This window comes from Crocodylus siamensis, chromosome 7, assembly GCF_052110815.1.
Source record: "Crocodylus siamensis isolate JL-2025a chromosome 7, ASM5211081v1, whole genome shotgun sequence".
In the NCBI taxonomy this organism is placed as follows: domain Eukaryota; kingdom Metazoa; phylum Chordata; order Crocodylia; family Crocodylidae; genus Crocodylus; species Crocodylus siamensis.
The window spans coordinates 41,151,116-41,173,228 of NC_143401.1; the positions used below are offsets into that span (position 1 = coordinate 41,151,116).

The following is a 22,113-nucleotide window of genomic DNA, read 5'->3' on the forward strand; positions in this document are numbered from 1 at the left end:
AACATGGATATAATTTGAAGATACTTGGTCCTGGCACAACTCCTCAGTGGCTGGAAGCTACATCTGCACTGCAGCTGGGATGCAGGGGGATGAAAGAAGCAATAGCAGCATGGGTGTATCTCCCAGCTGCCTGACCCTGCCACAGGTGGGCGGGAAGCCCTTCAGGTTGTTCCTGTCCATGACCTGTAAAAAAGTTGCTGGCCCCTGCATCCTTTTTCACATGCATCCTTTTTCACATCATCTCATACTTCCAAAGGCTGGGTAAATATCAGTTTCTCCTCTTTACAGACAGTAAAAGTAAGGCAGGAAGTCACTTGGCCCAAGACTCAAGACCACATCAGCGCAGAACTGTTTCATAGTCAGGATATATTTTCCACAGTGCTTTTGTTCACTCCAGTTCTTAATTATCTCAGTGATACAGGTTTCATTGATTCCATCAAGAGACCATCACAAAGGAGACTTAATACCCATCACAGTTCAGTTATTTTCTCATTTAGCCATCTCTTCCTTAATTGTATCCTATTAACCCAACTGATGCCTGTAACCAACATGTTTAAATATAAGATTATGTATATGCTAGGATGATAACCCTAAATAAGCAATTCATTTTCTTTTTGCAGATGTTGTATTATTAAATAAAAAAGTATATTCAAATTTTCAGTAGGAATTACATTTAAAAAAACCCAAAACTTTAAAATGCTCCTATACACTGGAAAGTTTATAACAACTCGTATAACATTTCTAATGAAATTCTGTCGAATTAAGATGGAATATGAGCATCTGCATTAGTAAATAACATAGGATACATATATCTGTGTTTCACACAGAAGCAAGAGATTCCTATGGTCAGTAACTCAGAGTCTGCCATATCCTTGCTACAGGCCTGAGGATCATCCTGTTTCTCCTAAGTTTTAAGTACTACCATGGAGCTGGCCAGGGAGTACAGGAAGGGACTCCCCAGGCAAAAGCAGAGAATCTCAGTCTGAGAAAAAGTGACCTGGCACTGGGACTCGGACCCATTTTCCAGGTCAGTGCACTGCCTCTAGAACAGCAGTTCTCAACCTTTATGGGCTTGCTCTAGCAAATTGAGGAATCCAGCTTCCTCAGTTTGAAAATTGTGCTAGGGAGTCAGAAAGGGAGAATCTCAGATTGCATAATGAATACCAAGTCTGTTGAATACACAGAATGTAAAGCTTCTGTTCTTACTCCAGGACTCTAAGGGCACCTATACATGTGCAGTGAGGCTGCTCCACTCAATTAATTGTGGTCTGTGCAATTAATTACCATGTGTCAGCAGACTCCAGTGTGACATGTAACAGCGTCCCCACACTGAAAAATGGTGGGGCAGGAGGCGCTTTAACTAAAACTTGCTCAATGTTTTTCAGCGCAGGGATGTTGATACACATGATGCTCCAGGCACTTTAATTAGTGTGGCTCCTGAATCCACTCTAATTAAAGCGCCACCCCTCCCTTCTCCCTAAGCATGTATGTAAACACCATAAAAGACTGCTTCTAATTGCTAAACAAATTTCTTAATGATTAGGTTCAGTTAAATAGACTTGAACTTCTCTGCTCTGTTGATCAAAGCTGTAAAAATCATCTGTTTTGCTGTACTAGAGAATGGCTAGACTATAGAGGAAAGTGGGCAGGTCTTAAATTGAAACACATATCGGATACTGACTCTCTCTGTGACCTTGGACAAATCAACAGCTCATACAGCAAAACTCTGATCAACCTTTCAGTACTCTGCTGTGACAGATGCCGATTAGGCAATATAAAGCTAGAATAGGCCTTCTGGGTTCTGCACTGGGTTCTTCCAGTCCCCTGAATTCTGAAGCAATCATTTGTCCAGGGACAGACTGGATGTGTCTACAAGAGATATTTATTGCAGAGCTGTCTAATTAGCTCCTTAGTAAACATCTCAATGTTTACTGAGATGGCCTTATTAGGCTGTAGGAAACTAATAAACTCCATAACAGGTTAGTACCTGTAGTATCCTGCTGCAGAGTTTTTCCATGCGCATCAATGTACATGTAGATGCTGACATGGCTGGCTCAGGCATGAGGGAGCTTCAGTGAGGGGGCTACCTGGCAGCTAGCCCCACACTGGAGCACCCTTGTGTCCCAATCAGCCTCTCCATAGCACACTGAGCTGAGTCAGAACAGCCCCAGGCTGACAGGCTTACCCCTCCCAGGGCTGCTGTAACCCAACTCAATATGCCACAGTCCACGTTAAAATGGCATGCCCAGGAGCATTAAACTCTGACACAATATGTACTGTAGTTTATTGCTTTGTATTTGTTGCATGTGCAGATGCACTTTGACTCCTCTTATACACCACAGTGGCAGAATATTCTCTCTGCAATACACACAATATAACATAGGTTAAAAACATAGGAGATAATGCCTTAGGCACTTGGCATCTCTGCCCCTGCCTTCACATCTGCAGAATGGGGATAACACTACTTACTTAGCAATTCTAAGGGAAAGCTCTGGAGATTAGTTGATATATCTGATAATAATGGAAGAGCTAAATGTTATTACTTGAACAAATTCAAATCATAGTCAAAATTATTTCTTCACTTTAAGGATAGCTTCAAGAAAAGAATTCAAAAAAACCTGATGTGCCTGTGTGCTCCTTGCAGATCCCAGTTAGAGATGAACCTGCCAGTTCTTGTAACAAATATTTGTGCTCTATCAAGCCTTGTAACCAGGTCTACCACAGGGATAATTCTATGTGGTGACAGATTTTGAGGCTTTTCATGTTTTTTCCACAGACTATTAAAGACAGAACAAATCAAAATGTTTTGCAGCCGTCTTAACATTACATTGCAATACACTGATTACCAGTGTGGGACTATAAACACTGGGATGACAGAGGAGACTCTGCCAGATTACAATAAAAATAAACAAGGCAAAATATTGAAGTCTTTAAATAGGGCAAAGGAATTCATCAGATAATATGCTTCTAATCGCTGTTAGGTTTGATAAACCTACAACACTCAGATGCATCTGAGAAATCCACAAACTATCTCCTAAACTAATTTAGAGAAAAGAATTTTATCTACCTGTGTACAAGACCAGATATCAGTACATAAGATGACACATGACTGGACAGCTCCCAGTACTGGCAGTAGGTACCAAGCTTTCACCTTCTTTAAGTAGATTGAACTAGGTCCAAAATGGTAATGACAGAGTCCTTATAATCTGACAGCTGTTTGTCAACCTGTGTAAAGTGAGCTGGTAGTCACATTTCTATTCCTATTCATGAAAAATCTCATAAGAATGACTGCTTTTATCAAAAGTTCCACTATTTCAGGGTGCAATTTCATGACACTGCTTACAGGATTTCAGTGCTTTCAAATTGGGATGCAGACTCTTAGTCTGATTCACTTCCAAACTCCAACCCAGTCTAAACACCAAGTACTCACCTATGCTTTTTGCACATTTAGAGAACAGCTCGCTATTCATAGCCTGAGCTAGAGGAAACAATATGCAATAACCATTGACTCAACGTTGCTTGCAATTTACTGTCATCATAGATTTTATTTATACTTTAGCTCTAAAATAAATGCTACTGGATTTTGTACCTTCTTTTGGTACAATGCAGGAAAAAAAGCCATTTAATATTTGCAATACATCACCCATAGATTAGGTTCTGATACTTTCCCTTTTCTTTTCCCTTTTGCTAAAGAAAGAGATTATTTAGCTCTTGATTTTCCAGTAGAAGACAGGATGCCACTGAATGGTAAGAGCAAATCACAAACCTGGAAAATAAGAGATGTGGCAGTATGCACGCTTCCAGAAGGATGTTATATCACCTTCACTCTTTTTTAGTAACACAGTGATCATCAGAGAGGCATCTTACAAAGTATTTCAAGAACTTCCAAGTCAGCAGAACATGGCACTCTCCTATTAGAGCACTTTCCAAAATTGACCCTGCATATTTGATGAATCCTTTCCAAATAGGGTGATTGGATTCCTTGTGTGAAGAGCTAATGAACATGGCAGACTCTCCAGGGAAGAGTGTAGTGCATGGAAGTGCAATATTTTTCATCTATCTTTAGTAGGAGTTTAAAAGGAAACTGATTTTCATTGAACGAAAATAGACCTTGAACATATGTTGTTTTCTCATTTATGAACTAAACACTACAGTGCAATGGGCTGCATCTCTGTGGAGTTGTCAGGCCCCGTCATACACCTTAGATGCCCCAAAAGTTTAAAGTTTCGTGGTAGATTTCAGGGTTACTTTTTTTGTAAAAAAAAATGTAAAAAATTAGTCACCATAATTGACAGCTTGCTTCTGAGAATTAATCCCAAGTCAAACATGAGAGAACCAAAAGTAAAGCATCAATGTCTTCCATTTATTAGCACTGCAGGCACCCTACAAGTCCCATCACAGTGAATATCACTACCTATTAGAACTAGCGCTGAACTTTCTGTGCGGGCAACCCAAGCTTCATGTCTGAGATGTATATATACCAGTTAATCTAAGCATGTCATTTTCTTAAATGATCAGACTTTAAGCCATTTGCTTCAGTAAAACCTGCAGCATTGAGTTCCATTAGTAATTACACACTATGCAAAAAGAAAAAGTTTTTTCTTCTTTCCCTACAATTACCCTATTTTCTACAGCATGAGAAAACAGATCTAAATTACTGGGCAAAATCTTTTGCTTTCTGTACTGGGAGAAGATAGGGCCAGGGCTTGGCCCAAGGTAGGGGCATGGCAGGGCTGGGTTCAAATGGTCTCGTAACTTTTGTCTTGTGCCATGACTAGCTACTTCCCCTCTCTGCATGTTCCAGATGCTTCAAATCCTGCCTCCTGGCTGCAAACTCCTGGGTTAAGGACAGACATCACACATAAACCAGCTTAAGTGATCAGAAACTGGTTTAAACCTGTAACAGAACAGATGTTCAGAGGACATAAGTCAGTTTGAAAATGTCTGAAACTGGTTTGAGATAAACCTGGTCAAATGTAGTGTAGCAAAATGCCCAGTTTTTCCTTTTTTCTTTTTTTAATGCATTCCCTCCCCTTCCCCAACCATTTCAGACTTTTTCTCTTCCTCTCTATTCCCTGTAGATAAGTGTAAGTAAGCTAAGACATAGGATAAGCTTCAGCATTTTATTTTGGTAGCAAGTTGTATTTGTTTTATCTTTTCTCCTTCTTTATATTCTATAATTATTATGTTCATATTGATTTCTACTGTTTCATGTTACTGTTTTACTGGTACTATATGATTTAGGCCTACGTATAAGTCATAAGTCATGTCAAGTTTCCATCTCGTGTCCCCTGATGTCATAACCTATGACTCATACCTACCCCTCCTATGTAACTTGGTTCCTGGATGAATGGGGATGAATGAGGGTGCTTGAGGGACAATGGCAGTAGGTCTAAAAATAGCTCCCTCTGAATGACTGAACCATCAACACCAATACCTGGACCAACGACCCTGTCCTTGGAACCACCCTCAGCATTCAAAGAAACAAAAGATGAGGTAACCCACCATTGTGCTAAGGCTGCACATGCTCAGTAAGAACACCTGGAACCCTCTGGAACAAAACTGACTGGACAGGCCCTCCCCATAGGAGATCAGAGGTACTCTGCCCCATAAAAAGGAGTAGTAAAGACTGCCTCCTTGGGACACTCTCTCCATCTGGACCAGCACCATGCCACACCACGTATCCACCCAGAGGCCCTGCCGGCGACCCCACCCTCTGGACAACACCTACTGGACAAAGACCCTTTCCAGCCTGAATAGGTAGCTATCACCCCCTACCGTCTCCACAACCAAGGACTTGGACTCTGTTTCGCTTCCCTACCTGGACTCCAGCCCTTCGAGTGAGAGAGTATGCACCCAACTGATTTGTGTGTTTATGTATGTTCAATTGTGTCACATCCTCCTGTCTAACAGCGCAATTTTGACATCCTTAAAGTAGGCCTGACCCCACAGGGCAACGACAACAGTAGTATCAGACTTAACCAATTTGGCTCAAAACAGTTTATGCAATGTCCCCTTGCTGGTTTAAGATAAATCAGATACCCCCCAACATCCCAGCATGCTCTCTGGGCTGGGCGGGGGTCTCTGCTTCACAGCGGGGCTGGAACCTCCCCGCTGCTCCCTGGGCAGAGCTCGTCTAGCACAGACTTGCAGACACATCAGGGTTTGCTGGCTTCCCCATGCCCTCCTCCCCCTCTCCTCTCACCACTTGCTGATTAAGCAGGGATTCCTTCCTCCCCTCTCCCACAGCACAGACCATAGCCATCATGTGGTATGCCAGTTAGTGCTGTATAAGTCTCCAGCAGAGACTGCAGACATAGCAGGGTCTGCTGGCTTCCACCTGCCCTACCCTTTCCCTTGCTGCTCAAGCAGGAAATCCCCACCTCCCTCCCTCCCATCTCCCACAGCACAAAGCCCAGCCCCATGGACCCTAGGCATGTGGTGTGCTAGCTAATGCTGAGAGGTGTCTGTGTGTGTCTCCAATTTCACTGGGACAGGCAGGCAGACAGAACAGGGCTTTTAGAGCTAATCAACAGGTCACCCTGGTAAGCTGTTTAAGAAGAGTTTGAAGTAATGGGAGAGAGGCTATTGTTTTGCTAATCAGGTAATAAAGACTCTTATCAGCTCTGGGCTACCTTGCTCACCTGTTAGTTTGCTGCAGACAGTCTGACAAGCAGGGGGGGAGACTGAAAAGCTCCATATCATCAACGGAAGCATGCACTGAGTGCCAGCAATGGTCTGGGGGCTAACAACTCTCCCAACCCTTGAGCAGCCAGCAGGAGAAAGCCTGGGATGGTGCAGGGAGACATCCCTAATGAGAGAGTCCTGCTGGTGCCTGGTCATGCACCCCCCACACTCAGTTCAACTCTGTGCAAGGGAAGGGAGGGCTCCTTTAGCACACCCTGTCCCCAGCTTCTAGCCTGAGCCACTGTAGGTATGTGCCTGAATTTCCTCAATCCAGAGAAAATGTCTGTCCAGTTTCTAACCAGTTCAGCCTAGCTAGGGTAGATAAACCTGCAAAAGTTTAATCAATTCAGGCTCAGGCATTTTGAATGTCTGTCCCTAGCCCTGATGCTCAGGTAGCAGTATTTGCATACATCTTTGTGAGCTCCATGGCAGGCTATGGAAGTGGGGATGCCAGAAAGTGAAGATGATGCCCAATTTTCCTTGCAGAGAACAGAGAAAAGACAATAAGGAAACTCAGTGTTACGATACCAGAGTTAGACAGGAAAATGATAGGCAGCTCTCTGGCTGAAGGGCAAAATGTACAATATTTGCATTTGCAGCAGAGAGGGGGCAAAAAGCATTAATTTTGCTGGCTTACCCTTAAAAGGGACGATGGACAAGTAAGATTTCTTTCCATAACAATTCTGCAATTTTGTTTCCAGGGATCCCACTGAGTAAGAACACTAGGACTCTCTTGGTTTACCTATGGGCAGTATTGAAATAGCTATGACAGAAATCTCATTCTGCCCTTCTTGGGAGGTGGGAGGAGGAGGTGCGAGGAGAGAATCGGGGCAGAGAGATCATAGAAACTTGGAAAAATGAGGGTTGGAAGGGACATCAGGGGGTTATTTAGTCCAACCCTCTTCTCAAAGCTAGACCATCCCCAACTATATCATCCCAGCCAAGGCTTTGTCTACCCAGGTCTTAAAAACCTCCTACCTAAGGACAGAGATTCCACAACCTCTGGGTAGCCTGTTTCAGTGAACAGTCTAGATCCATCCACTTTGTAAAAACCTTTCAGGTAGCTGAAGGCTCCCCCACAAGCCTTCTCTTCTCCAAACAAAATAATCTCAGTTCCCTCAGTCTCTCCTCATAAGTAATGTTTCCCAGCTGCCTAACCATTTTTGTTGCCTTAAGATGGACTCTAATTTGTCTACATCCTTCCTGTAGTGGGGGGCCCAAAACTGGATGGAGTACTCCAGATGTGACCCCACCAGTGCCAAATAGAGGGGAAGAATCACATCCCTTGATCTGCTGCCAATGCTGCAACTAATGTAGCTCAGCATGCTGTTAGCTTTCATGGCAACAAGGGCACACTGTTGGCTGATATTCATCTTATTGCTCACTGTAACCCCCAGGACCTTTTTTGCAGAGTTACTGCTTAGCCATTCAGTCCCCCACTTATACTGGTGTATAGCATTTTTCCATCCTAAGTGCAGGACTTTGCACTTGTCCTTGTTGAACCTCATGAAATTTTTTTCTGGTGCACTGCTCCAATTTGTCTAGGGCATTCTGAATCTTTGCCCTGAATCTTCATCGTATCTATTATTCTCTCCAGCTTTGTGTCATCTGCAAACTTGCTGAAGGTGCACTCCAGCCTATCTTCTAGACCACTGATGAAGATAATGAACAAAACTGGCCCCAGGACTGACCCTTGGGGCATTCTGCTTGATACCAGCTGCTAACTAGACATCCAGCCATTGATTACTATTCTTTGAACCTGATCATGCAGCCAGTTTTCTGTAGTATACTACCCCCTCTTAAATTGTCCTCCTCCCATCTATAGTCTATGTTCTCTGTGGCAAAGTGGGGGTCCCTGACTAGCCACAGGGCTAGTTTCCCCACCTGCTGCTGGGCACACTGCCCACCTGTCTCACCTGCCACACCTGCCATGCCTTGTTGTAATTAATTAAGTTGTTAATTAAAGCGGGAGGCTGCCCATTTTACACCCTGATATTGGGGGAACTATCTGCAGCTCCATTCCACCCCTACACTGTGGCCCAGGCCTTGCAGATGGCATCTCAGGCAGTTGGCTCAACTGCCCCTTCGCCCATTAGCTGTAGCCCCAATCATGGGAACTTCAGCTTCCGTATAAGCCCTGGTGCCATCTCAGGCCAGTCAGGACCCCGAGCTTCTTTGCTCATCATGGGTGTCCCTCACAGTGGGCCCCTGGCCCTTTTGACTCTTCTGGTCCTGGCCCCAGCATTGACCAGTCAAGGCCCTTGGTTGGGTTTACACCTCCTGCCTGCACTTAGGGATAGAGGTCCCCCATTCCCGGTTCAAGTGCTTCTGGAAGAGTGCCTGGCCCTGCGGGGTCACTCCCCCAGCAGGCTCAAGTGCTTCCTGAAGCTTACCTGGGCTACCCTGCTCTGATGGTAAGTGATGCATCCAAAGGTGAGGGCTGGGGTTAAGGCACCCCTACCTGCCTTTTACTGGGGTGATAACTGGCCTGGCATTTCCTGGGGGCTCCCATGCCACTGAGAGCTCCACCAGGCCACCCACCCTTGGCAGGGTGCAGTTTTAGGTCATGCCTAGGACCAGGAGCCTCCAGAACATCCCCTACAGCTCCTGCCCTGACCTCCAAGATGTTGCATGAAGCCTTGCAGTCAGGAGATGTTACTGCTTGGCCTACTAGCAGCTGACTGTTCTGTTTATATAGGCAGCCAAGGATCTAAAATGGCTGCTTCAATCAAGCACCTGCTGGCTGCTTGGCTCTGCCCTTAAAGTGGCAGGCACCAACAGTGTCCTGTCACACCTTCCACCCCCGCCCATGTATTCTCCACCTGCACTGCCTGGCTTCACCCATTCTCCCCACCATCTGCCCCCACTGTAGTGGGCATAGCTCCTGAGGACAGCTCCAGCAGCATCCCTGGAATGGTGAGTGTTTTGCAACTAATTTGAAACTTTGGAGTTGGTGGCTACATGACTTCCTTCAACATTGTAAACCTTCTGGACTTCACATTCCATTTCAGAAACATGACGAATAGTCCAGGACGCTGGCTGCCAGACCTGCCAGCCAGGATAATGCAGCACCATGGGTCATATTTAGGTAATATGTCCCAAAGACATTTAGAGGGGGTGCGGGGGAAGTGAGAGTCCATTTTTTCAACTGCACTCCAAACCCCACTTGGGAGGAAATACCCCCATTTTGTATATTATTTCCGCTATTATTATTTACATTTATTATTTAAATTATTCAATACTTATTATTGAAAAATTATGTATTATTTAAATACTTTTTTTTAAGTATGGAGCAGGGAGCAGTCTGTGTACAGCTGAGGCAGGCTCATGGTTTCACCTTAGGAAGGGCTGCCACCGCCACCTCCTCCTGCCCAACCCCAGTGCTGAAAGTCTGGTCATTGCCCACATCCTTGGAAAGAATGATGGGCAGCTTGTCGTAGAAGGGAGCAATTGTGTGACCTGCCCCAGAACGAAAGTTTGCATCTTTGGCTTGGTAAAAGGCCGATCTGAGGGACTTGATCTTGCACCAGACCTGGGTCCAGTCACAATTGTGCCTTGCCTCTTGCAATACTGGCTTATTCCTCCTACTTTCCAGCTCTGACTAAATGTTGATTAAGTCCTCCAATTCTTCCTGGGTCCAGTTGGGTCCACAGGCATTGGAGGCATCAGCCTCCTGGGCCATCAGCTCCATACTGCTGGCCTTGGCTTTCTGAGACATGGCAAAGCAGTTCATCAGATGTGGCTGGAGAAATTTGGGGGAGGGGGGCACTTTATACTCAGGCTGTACTTTCATGAGGGTCTTGGAAAATTCCAATGATTGTGAAGTCATTACCTGTAAGTGTCAAAGCACCCAAAGTTGATCAAGCACTCTGTTTACCAACAAAGACCTGGTGATGGGGTAGAGCATGGGCTAAATAAGGCCACTGTCCTTTCGGATGCCTGCTCAATGGCTCAGAATGTTGCAAAAATTGATGACACCTACCTTCCTCCTTGTGCAAAATAATTTTAATGCAGAAGCACAGCCTGTTTTCCCTGAAGTGGCAAAAGTTTTGAGTAGTCAACATTACCAAGAGAAGAGTAGTCAAAAACTGTTTTTGTTTGCAACCTTGATTACATTGGAAGACCAGTGGCTGCAAATCTCAGGATGAAATGGATACACAAAAGCCCCAGTGCCCCAGGGTAACTTGCTGAAAAAGCAGCTACACAAAGCTCCAGACCGCAGAATACCCTACAGTCCCTGCCCCACACTTGGTGCAAATGGGCGAGAAGCTGCTGCTGCTGATGGAGAGGGGGAAAATGGAGACCGAATGCGAAATGCGTGATAATGGAGAACAACACAGTGAAGAGTCCTCTGACATGGAGAATATGAAGAACATGGGTAAGCAGGAGGAGGAGGCAGTACTGCTTCTGCAAATGCTGCTTACCTGGGGATCTTGGCTGCACTGCTTGAGATGGATAAGAATGATCACAGACTTCAATGGCAAGGTGTGTTACTGTTTTAACAGAAAGAATAACAGCAATAAAAAGAAGATACAGATACCTAGAGGATGTGGAATACCTAGAGGGAAGTGAAGAAGTGGAGGATGACTGGGCTCGGTTGAGAAACTTGAGAAGGACCAGCATCCACACAGTGTGGGCCCATGAGAGCAGCTAGGACTGGTGGGAGCGAATTGTGCTGACCACTTGGAATAACCAGCAGTGGTTGGAGATGTTCCAAATAAAAAGGGAGACATTCTATCATATTGTCTCAATTCTGGGGCCCCACATTAAGAGGCAGAACACTAACATGAATTGGGCCATCTCACCAGACAAGAGGGTTGCAATGGCCTTCGTGAAACTGGACAGCCCATCCAGTCTCCACTACATCATGAACCAGTTTGCCATGGCTACATGCATGGCCAAGATGGCAACCCAAGAGGTATGCCACCTGCTAAAGGAGATCACTTCAAACAAAATTATCTGCCTGATGAATCCGCAGCAAGTCATAGATGGCTTCAATGCCAATGGGTTCTTGAACTGCATGGGGGTTTTAGACAGCACTGACATCCGACTGCTCTGCCCTGCAGGGATGGGGAGGGCTTTCACAAACTGGAAAGAATATGTCTCTGTGATCCTGCAAGTTGTGGTGGACCACTGGGGCTGGTTCACGAACATTTACACCAGGTGGGCCAGCAGCATGCGTGATGTGTGCATGTTCAGACACTCCCCTCTGCTTGCCCTTATGGAGAAAGTACACTATGTACCCCGCATGGACGAGTCAGTGATCTGCGGTGTTGTTGTTCCCCCAGTTATATTAGTGGACGCTGCCTACCCTCTGAAGTCCTGGCTCATGAAGTCTTATGGAGGGAATGTCACTGACCCGCAGAGGCTGGTTTTACCTACTGTCTGAGCAGTTGCAGGATGGCCGTGGAACGTGTGTTTGGCCGACTGAAAGGATAATGCCAGCTCAAGATGGAGAAAGAAAATATCATGGCCTTTGTAGTGACAGTCTGCATCCTGCACAATATCTGTGAGAGCCACGGAGAGGTCTGCAGGGAGTCATGGGAAGAAGCAGCGTGACAGGCAGTGGCCAGACAGAGACACGTCTGGGCAGCAGCACAGAGACCAAGGAGAAATCCTCAAGGAGAGGTTGTGTGTGATTGTCTGGCAGGAGATATTGCTGACAACAACACCTAGGAGTGCTTTGTTCCTTCTCTTGGTTATGTTAAAATAAATTCATTTACCCGTTAAATCGGTGTCCGTCTACAGGGGCATGCGGTGTTGAGGATGGGGGTGCAGAAGGGAGGATGGTCAGGGGAGGGGGGGAGGAAATGTGGACTGGGCTAAGGGTTTGCTACTTCCACACTGTGAGTGTTTTGGGGCAGGGGGGCATTACGCACCATCACCTACATCTGAATCAGTCCCTCCTCCCAACAGATGAGAAGATTAACTATACCTCTTGGCAGGCTAGGTGAGTGGGGGACCAAGTCAAACAGCAACCCACATTTTCAAAAAGATTACATAAACATTTCAAAAACCTTTCACAAGGGACCTCAAAAAGCCTATGTGGCACTGCACAAACAGACTGACTGACAGTGCATCCTGGGCAGGGAACAGAAGGACTCCATTGGGAGTCCCCATTGGAACCTGTATAAAGATCAATGAGCTTGGGAATCCTGGGAAATGTAGTCCAAAAAACCAGAAAAATAAGCCAGAAGAGTTCACCACCACCACCAGCATTGACAGCAATTGCCAATCAATTGGGTGGCAACAAACACGCACCCACCCAACCAACCACCCACTATTCTAAACCCTGAACATTTTATGATATCATAGCAGTTACAGTAAATAAAAGAAAAAACACATATATTTGTAACATAGTGGGATGGGAAGGGAAAGGAATGGGAGGGGAGGATTCACATGGTTTGTTGTTAGGATTGGGATGGGGTCTTTGGGATCGTGTACTGACTGCCCTCACACTGACAGAGCGAGCAGACTGACTGAGCATAGGTGGGTGCAAGCGACAAGGATTTTGGGGTGACCGTGCCCAGAGGAGACTCCCAGGGAGAGTCCAGACTGTTCAGTGACAGTCCAGGGATGGGGAGGCCAGTTGGTTTACATGTGCCTCCTGCTGTAATACATTAGGGAAGACATTCTAGGGGTTAATTTGTATTTGACTCCCCCTGCTGAAATCTGCAGGGAATGACATACAAGACTTAATTCACTCGAAAATGATGTGTTGTGCAAGCAAGATCTGCTGCCTGCATGCTACAGGCAGGCACATGCAGGCAGAAGATCATGGCTCTGCCCTGGCTTGGAACCCTGCTATCACTGTTACAAGGATCCAGGGCAGAGCTGCGATCCACTGCCTGCATGCCCCTGCCTGGAGCATGCAGGCAGCAGATTGTGGTGCTGCCCTTGCCACAAAATCTCAGGGCCACTGCTCTGCTCTGCCCTGCCGCATGCCCTGCCACAGTGGTTGGGACTGGTCTCCTTGGCAACCTCACCCTTGCACTATCATAGCACAGCAGCTGATATCTCCATAAAAACTGGCCCCAGCTATGCAGGCAGGGGCTGCTGGAAAAATGTAGTTTGGCTCCTGGCCAGATCCACTGTTTTGCCCACCCCTGCTACACTGGGTGCCTGGGTTTGTGTGCTACACACTGTAGCTGCTTGTGCCTCTTGTGGCACCAGTGGTGCAACTAAGACAGGGCAACCAGGGCATCAGTCCCAGGCACCAACTTGTGGGGGGCAGGGCCACAGAAAAATAATAGCTGCTATTGGCTGGCTGTACAGTTGTGCTAGCAGTTGGGAATTGTGGCTGCTCAGGGCAATGAGCTGCCCTATTACATTTCTGAATGGTGCACAAGCCATTGGTTGGCCTTCCCTGGCATATTCAATATGGATTTTCAGGGAGTTGAAAAAAAGGCAGATCTCTGTTATATGACCTAACAGGAAGAATTAAACCTAGCATAGCAGTTACTTGCTATAACTCACAATGAGGTATACCAATTAGCTTTAGGATAAGGGACTGGCTATACATGTCCTTTATTTTCAACCTTATGATAAATGTAGGAATCGCCATAAAATAACTAGGCAAATTAATGGAAAAACTATGAATAGGTCAGTCTTAAAAGATACCTGATCAAAAGACTGAGATTATACAAGTGATTAAAAGGCTGCTGTCTGTGAATTGTCCAAAATGAACTTGCTTATGGTATCTGATTCTAGCTTTGTAAACCTCCTGAAATTTATTTATGTACCATACTGCAACATTAAAAAAGGTCTGCATTAATTTCACACTGTATATTCATTATTCCTGTTTCTTTTAGAGTCTAACAAGGCTGAACAGACCACAAATTCTGACTGATAACCAACATCCAGAGGCAACAGTAAAATGGAAAAAGATGATGATTCTAGAAAAAAAAGTGTTATTTGTAGCATGAGCATTTGTTAAAGGTCTTATTGCTAATAGAAAAGCCACCTGAATGATAATTCAAGTAATATTCAGTACAACTATAGCTTACTTTCCTGTTCACAAACTGATGTGGATTAACATGAATACTGTCATTTATGCCAATATATTTCAGACCATAACACTTTCTGGTACTTCTAGCTTTGACTAGCTGCTATTCATACTGACAGCATGGTCAGCTCAGTTGCCTACTACTGGTTTTGAGCCATGAATAGTTTACCAGAACTTTCTAAAACAGGAGAAATAATGTACAGCAGTTAAATAAATGACTGGAGATCACCACAACTTCAGTTACAGCTTGCAAACAAATAAATATTTATCCTTAAATAGTCAAATCTTTCAAGATTTTAAAAAACTCTTAACAAATACTGGTCATTGATTGAATAGTCAAACAATGAATAATATGACTACAGAAAAAATACAAAATTCTTGTGCATAGTCATAAGACTTCCTAGCTTTTTTATGTTATAGTTTTGAGTTCTTGTCCATTTATCCTTATTCTGCTAAGACTAATGACAAAATTGTTGGTTGTGTTTGTGATGTGGTGTTACTAAATGGTCAGGTACCATCTACTCCTTTTGTTGAAACAAGACATTGTTACATTCCAAAGCTACTGAAATATCTTAAAAAAAAAAAAAAATGTAACATTTGTCATAGTTTTACAATTACATTAAAAATAAGCTAAAAATAACAGTTTGAAAATTAAGTACACTAGTTCCAAGAAGATAATAAAGGAAACACCGTTAATCCTGAACAAATTTCAGACTTTTCTAATAAATGAAAGAATCTTCAGACAGCAAAAAATAATCCAAGAAAGATTCAATCTTATTCTAAAAAGCATTAGATCTCTATGACATCTACTTCCACCCGTTACACTGCACCCGGAAGAAATCAGAAGTTGGCATGGGGTAGAAGTTCTACATCTACATATGTATGCCACATCAGGGGATCAAGGGATCACTTGTCTGGATATAAGACATGGCCTCACCTCCTGGAACTATTTTACAAAACTTGAGCATCTCTTTTGAAACATAACTATATGCGGATGAAATAAAATTTATTCTTTTCCCATCTGCTGGTTTTAGGCTGACCAAAGTCCATCTAAGTCAACGTGAGTCTACTTATTTCACTACATTTGGGATCAGGCTCTTGGTCTGAACCTTTGTTAATTTTGGCTGACACTGTGCCCGGGGACTTTAAAGGCACTCATGTACTTTATGTGGAATGATGGAAATAATTCCATATTCCTCTCTACCTCACATATTCATTTAAACAGCTGCACTGTAAGTCTATTTTTTATTTTCTTAGACATCTTTATAATTAAATTTAAACACACACTTTCCAGGCAATGTTTAAATCAATACAACTTAAAAAGAAAACTAAGAAATATTCTGAACCATAAAACTCTCTTGTAGTATGTCTCATAGTCACTTATTTATTTAATGCATTAACATGAACACTTGCTGTAAAACACGCTTGAAGTTTTCCAGGCAGTATAGAGAATTCTGTCACATATCTTCCATTAGAAACCCTTGTACTGCTATAGAAATTCCAGTGCAGGATCTCTGTCCCTTAGCATCAAGAGCAGTCTAACAGCTAAGTGACTCCGTGGTGCAATAGCACAAAACAGCTTTTGTTAGGTTCTCAGTAAAGGTTGCCGAAAGCAGTATGACCAGTCTAAAGCTAGGCACAGATGTTACACTTATTGCACAATAAGTGTGCAGAAAGCACTCTACAGTCGTGATCAAACAGATGTTCATGGCACAAAGACCACTTTAAAAATGGCAGATCTCACTCTAAGTTAAACCTGGATGGATATGGTATCAGACTAAAGCACTTTACCACATCTAAGAATGGCTTCTTCTGCTAATGTTCTTCAGCTCTAACATAAAAACTTTCCTTCCAAATTGCAATGCAATGAAGATAGCAGCTACTTTACTTTTTAGTGTTGTGTAGCTTAAAATATTAATGCACATAGTAAGCATTGTGCAACTGCTCAGAAAGCATGATTACTATGGTCTAAATAAAACACGTCCTAAGTGTAATGTACAACAAACCTCTTATAAAACACTTGTTTTACTTGTTTTACATTATCTTAGTCCTCTGGACAGGGCTGGAGCAGGCTGTGAGTTGGAGCAACAGCTGTTTGTCATTCCCAGCCCCAGCACCATATTGGAGCCAGCAAGGACTGCCGGTATTATCTCTATGAAGCAGTTCCACGATAGCATAACACATGCTTGAAAGTGTGAGTACTCATGTTTTAAATGCAGTTAACACATCCTAAGTGTAACGTGTGACAAGACACTAATTAATGCTCATAAAATATCCATGCAATGTCACATATGCATGTTCTATATACAACAGGCTATACTTCTATTCAGGCTGTGCAAACGCACTGATTTCTGTAAGCTTGCATATGGTTTAAATCAGAGCAGAACTTAGCCCATTTCACTTTTACATCCAAATCACCTGGGCCAACCTGACAGACGAAAAACTCTTGGTATTTTCTGATGTTTATTATATCCTGTGGTCAACTGCTTTCATGCAGTATTAACTTATCTCCACATACTTCTGAAGGGTGAGGCTCAGGTTGTAGCTGGCTGATTTGATCTTGTTCTGGGCTTCAAGGTGGGTCATGCCATCTGTGTTGACTCCATCAATGGCCACCACAAGGTCCCCCTGATTCATGTGCGACTGGGCTGCCTTGCTACCTGGAGTGATCTATGAGGGAGAAAAAAAAAGGAAATTGTCCATCATGATATGCTATTTTGTGTTCAAAATGTTTTTCAAGAACAAGTCCTGCCCAGAGTTACTGGGGAGGGGTGTCTTCTTCACTCACCTGAATACTTGCAAATAACAATGTTACTGGAAGCTAGGCATACTCATAACTCTGCAAAGGTCAATATGCCACTTAAGGTCTATTATCTCTTTATTTTTGATAAAGACAGAACAGGTAGTCTCAAATTTTCTTTATATAGTGAAATCCAATATGAATACTACTGAACAGGTTATTACTGTTCATATAATTATCATGTTATTTATCTAAGAAGTGGTATTCACTAAAATGTTTTATTGTCAGCCCAGATTTGACAGTAAAAAAGTTAATCAAATTACCAAAATAAATTAAATGAAATAACACCATTTGAGGACCTGGACTCTTACGAGTACAGAGTGACTGATAACTGTTTTTCAAGGCTGAAAGGCTTTTTCTGCCAGTTTCTTCATCTACAGAGGGTGGCAAATAGGTTAACTACAACATCATAACCATTAGAAATGAATCATTTCTCCTGTTCCAAAGTGCACTCATTTTAGATTCACTGTTGCCTTACATTTTGTGATTATTATTATCCACAATGCAGTCATGCCTAAAAAAACCTCAGGAAGCTACTAAATTGCTAGGTGTCATACAATTTTCACATAAGATCAGGATTTTTTTTTTCTAAAATCAATTTTATTGTCTAAAACTGAGAAAAGTAAGTAAATGTGATGGTGTGAGGATCTCCAATTTTTTGTTCCACCTTAGTTGCATTCCTTTCTTCTCTTTTATAACAAAGATCACTAAGATTGCCTAGGGCTAGGATAAGAGTAGTTCATGGATGAAGAACAGCTGGATGAGGCAGAACCTGACCAATGTGATGCTAGTGGAAAGATGAAAACACTTTGAAGAGTTTGCAGCCACTGTGCACTCTTAGGGCATGCGGCAGCTACTGGTCATGCCTGTCTGTTATTTACAGGTGTTCACAGTACTAAAAACTCACGTAGCAGCTTCCACATATAAGGATTCCTACCATCTCAGGGTGGTTTAGAGACTCTCTCTCATATTGGCAGGCAGTAGCCTGCCCTCAGATATATATATCTTTGTCATCCTGTATCTGGACTTCATATCTATGTACCTAAATAAGAAACTCTCAGCCCTAAGAAAACTCCAACTAGTAAACAACACTAATGGTAAGCAGGTTCAGAGTCAGCATTCTGTTCTTGGCTTTACACACAAAATTACATGGGTCCAGCATATTACCCAGTTGAAAACCTTGATTAATAACTACACTTCTTGGCTACCTTCACGTGTTTGGGGGTGGGTGTTTTAATTAGATAAGTTTCCAGAGAACCACTCTAACTAAAATGCCTCTTTGTCACATGTATTAAGCCCCTGCAGGTTTAAAAATAGCTGTGAGATGCTTTATCTAAATCTCATTCAACAAAATATTGGCTGTACTCCAGCAGACATTTTTAAACCACAGGGGTTTATACACATGACCGTGAAGTGACGCTGGGGTGTTTTAGTTAAATGTGGAGCTGACTCGATTGAGTCTGCTCTGATGTGTTCTAATTAGAACACAAACCAGCATATATATAGGGACCCCAAGTCTAATGGAGCTCTCTACCACAAAGGTATAGCTCATCTGGTCAGAAGTCAGATCAAAATTGTGGAACAAACCTCTAAGGAAAGGAGGGGCCCTCACAAACTTTACCATATTCCAGCCTAAGTCAGAGTTAAAGTTAAAAGTCTTTCTTTCCTTCACCATGTACATACATTTCAAAACAAACAAACAAAAAACAATCTACCAAAACAAACCACTGAACTGCACATGCAATCTTCCCCCTGGAGAGAAAATGAGAAAGAGAATGAACCACACTTGATAGATATTATGAATGCACTATTAGAAGGTGCTCAAAATCAAGAACCCAAGCAGGACAAAACAAACCATGGCCCTGGGAGTTGCCAACACTGTAATGGGACACAGCACACTAAGTGGGTGAAGGCTATACTTCAAAAACAAAGTAATTTGCCATCCAGGCACTGTACATAATATATAGCCAGAGTGGACCTTACTGGAGTAGGGATCATTCTTTAGCTCCTCAATGGAGATAAAGCCAGTAATATCAGATAGAAATGTATTAAACTTCTCTGCATTTACTTTACATTTTTTTATTAATATCACCAATTAATGGAAGAAAAATGTTCTCTCTGTTTTTTTCTGATCTTAGCAAGCTGGAAAAGTTTAAGTCTCAGGAATGGTATTATGTCCTGCACTTTTTTTGTGTCCTCAGTTGCATTGAATTTGGGATGTAAAAAACATGGGATCTAACACATTTCATACTACAAACATAATTAGTCCTAATTCATAAAAAAGTACCAAAGAACTGTGGCAGTTCAAGAGACTGCTATGCTTCTGTACAGCCCATTGATCACAAGGGAAGAACACTCTCTCCCCACTTACATGTGCCATGCTCATACAATCTAGGAATCTGTAAGGGTCAAATGAGATTATAGTTGTCATATTTATTTGCACAAATAATCTAGTTACTTAAACACATTTCTCTTCTCACTCTCAAAAATATTCCCACAAATGTAATATGAAAAAGATGGGTAGAATAAGTTAAAATAGAGATAAAGATCAAATATCCAGACAGTTCAATCAATCAGAATCAAATTAATCTGACAGGACTCTAAAAGATTGAAAATCTTGGCTTGAATGAGATTTTTAGCTCCCTTATTCAATAAAAGGAAAGTGTTTTTCAGTCAGTCCAACACCAAAATGTAAGGCTGGCTAATGAAGGCACTTAAAAAAAAATATCCAACCATCATTTTTCCAAGGCACCACTTTCTCACCCACTGAGGAAATGTGCTTTCTCTTACCAAAGAAGTGTTAATTATGCTGTGCTGCTGATACCTCAAGACTCCAGATAGTTGATGCCCAGGTGCCTTGCACACCTGGTCATGCTTATCAAGAATGAAGACGCATTGCCAAATGTAGGTGACACGTAGGGGGTGCACATGCACCCCCGAGCATGGCGGTGCACCCCCTGCGTAAAGGTGCCACTGACACTGCCGACGGCGCCTGTGGGCAGTTGCCACTCGCCACCCCCAACTGCCAATGGCATCTGCAGCTGGTCTGCGACTGCCACTGGCCACTGCCAACACTGGTTGGTGCTCACTACCCCCTGCAGCCCTCCTACCATCAACAGCACTGTGGCCACCTGTGGGAGCTCCCTGCTTGCTGCCGCCGCACCTGCCGCTGACAGCACTGCTGCCACCTGTGGGAGCTCACTGTGCCCCCCCAGCCACTGGGGGCATACAGCGCTTATGATTGAGAACATGCCCCAAGAGGTGGTCCTTCATGAAGGTGCCACTATGTGTAACTGCACAGAAATTCCCTTCATTGCTCTACAGATCTCCTTACATAGATTCATAGATGCTAGGGTCAGAAGGGACCTCAAAAGGAACGTCGAGTATGACCCCCTGCCCATGGCAGGAAAAAGTGCTGGAGTCATGTGACCCCAGCCAAGTGCTTGTCCAAGCCATTAAGAAGAACTCCCTTATTAATCAATGTAGAGTACACAACTGAGAGCTGCAGCCTGGATACTCAAATAGTGGATTAGGTGACAAGAGTGTTAGTCCCCTGAACATAACATGCAACTGGTTCCACTGAATTGAACAGCATGTTTATAGGTGCTTGCAGGATTGGGAGTTGCCAACTTTCTTTTTAGTTGTTCTTTCATCCCCTCTTTTTAAAATTTGGATTTATTTCAAGGCAGATTTTCATTATCACTTCTCCGAAGAGGTCAGATGTTACTTAACGTTTGGAAACTTACCTATAAATATGTCCCTTCAGATTGTTGATAGCTTTGTAGTTCCTTGAATTTTCTAGTCTGTGCTGTTTTTCCCCCCTTTTGCAGATCCTGGTTCAGGCACAATTTATCTTGCTTCCCATTAAGAGCATGAGCAATAAACTGAAGGTTTTATGTGTTTCACAATTTGCTGCTATACTAAAATAACTTTTTTCTTCTTACCCCATTCTTCTTAATGCATTTCACTGTAAATAACCAATGCCACATTATTTTATATCCACTTTATAGGGTTCTTTTTGATCTATTCAGCAAGAATGGAAGTCTGAACTCAAAGACTAAAAGGGCATTTGAGATGAAAGGAAGAGTTTTAATTTGGCACTCAGTGGCCTGGAGCCACTTCTAATATTCAGCAACTCAAAATAGCTTCGACTTTGAATATGTCCTGCAGTTCCAGGCAAAGATTTGGTTTTTGCACAAAGTGCCTTTGACTGGTCTGTCCCAATTGGACAAAAGCACAGGTACCGGAGAAGCCTCCTGTGGCAGGACCTGAGGCTGGGTTGACCAACCCAGAGAAAGAAATAGGAAGCCCTGAAAAGAGGGCATACTTACCACCCACAGGAAAAGTGGAGCTGCACTGATAAGAGCTGCTGGCATGATTCATCAGCTGCTTTTATTGCCAGCTGGGAATGGCACTGGCAGATGACATCACCAAAAACCACTACCCAGGAGACTTAAAAGTGGGCGACAGGAAAATGAAGTGGGGAAGCAGCCACAGAGTCAGAGGGTGAAGCTGTGGGCATGTGGTCTAATCCTACTATTTGGTTAAGCAGAGTGTTTATCATATACATGCAAGGTTGTAGGAAGTTGGTTAAAGCTGATCTTATCTTAAGGTATTCTTT

General features: G+C 43.3%; 1 protein-coding gene across 6 annotated transcripts in view; it reads right to left on the reverse strand.

The window, feature by feature from the left end:
• LDB3 (LIM domain binding 3) overlaps nt 1–22,113 on the reverse strand; it is a 204,946-nt gene that overhangs the window by 127,042 nt on the left and 55,791 nt on the right. For all 6 annotated transcript variants that reach the window (XM_090057124.1, XM_090057125.1, XM_090057127.1 and 3 more), the window contains one exon: nt 17,211–17,362. In XM_090057124.1, the coding sequence (XP_089913250.1) occupies nt 17,211–17,362 (152 nt within the window). The remainder of the gene's footprint in view (nt 1–17,210; nt 17,363–22,113) is intronic.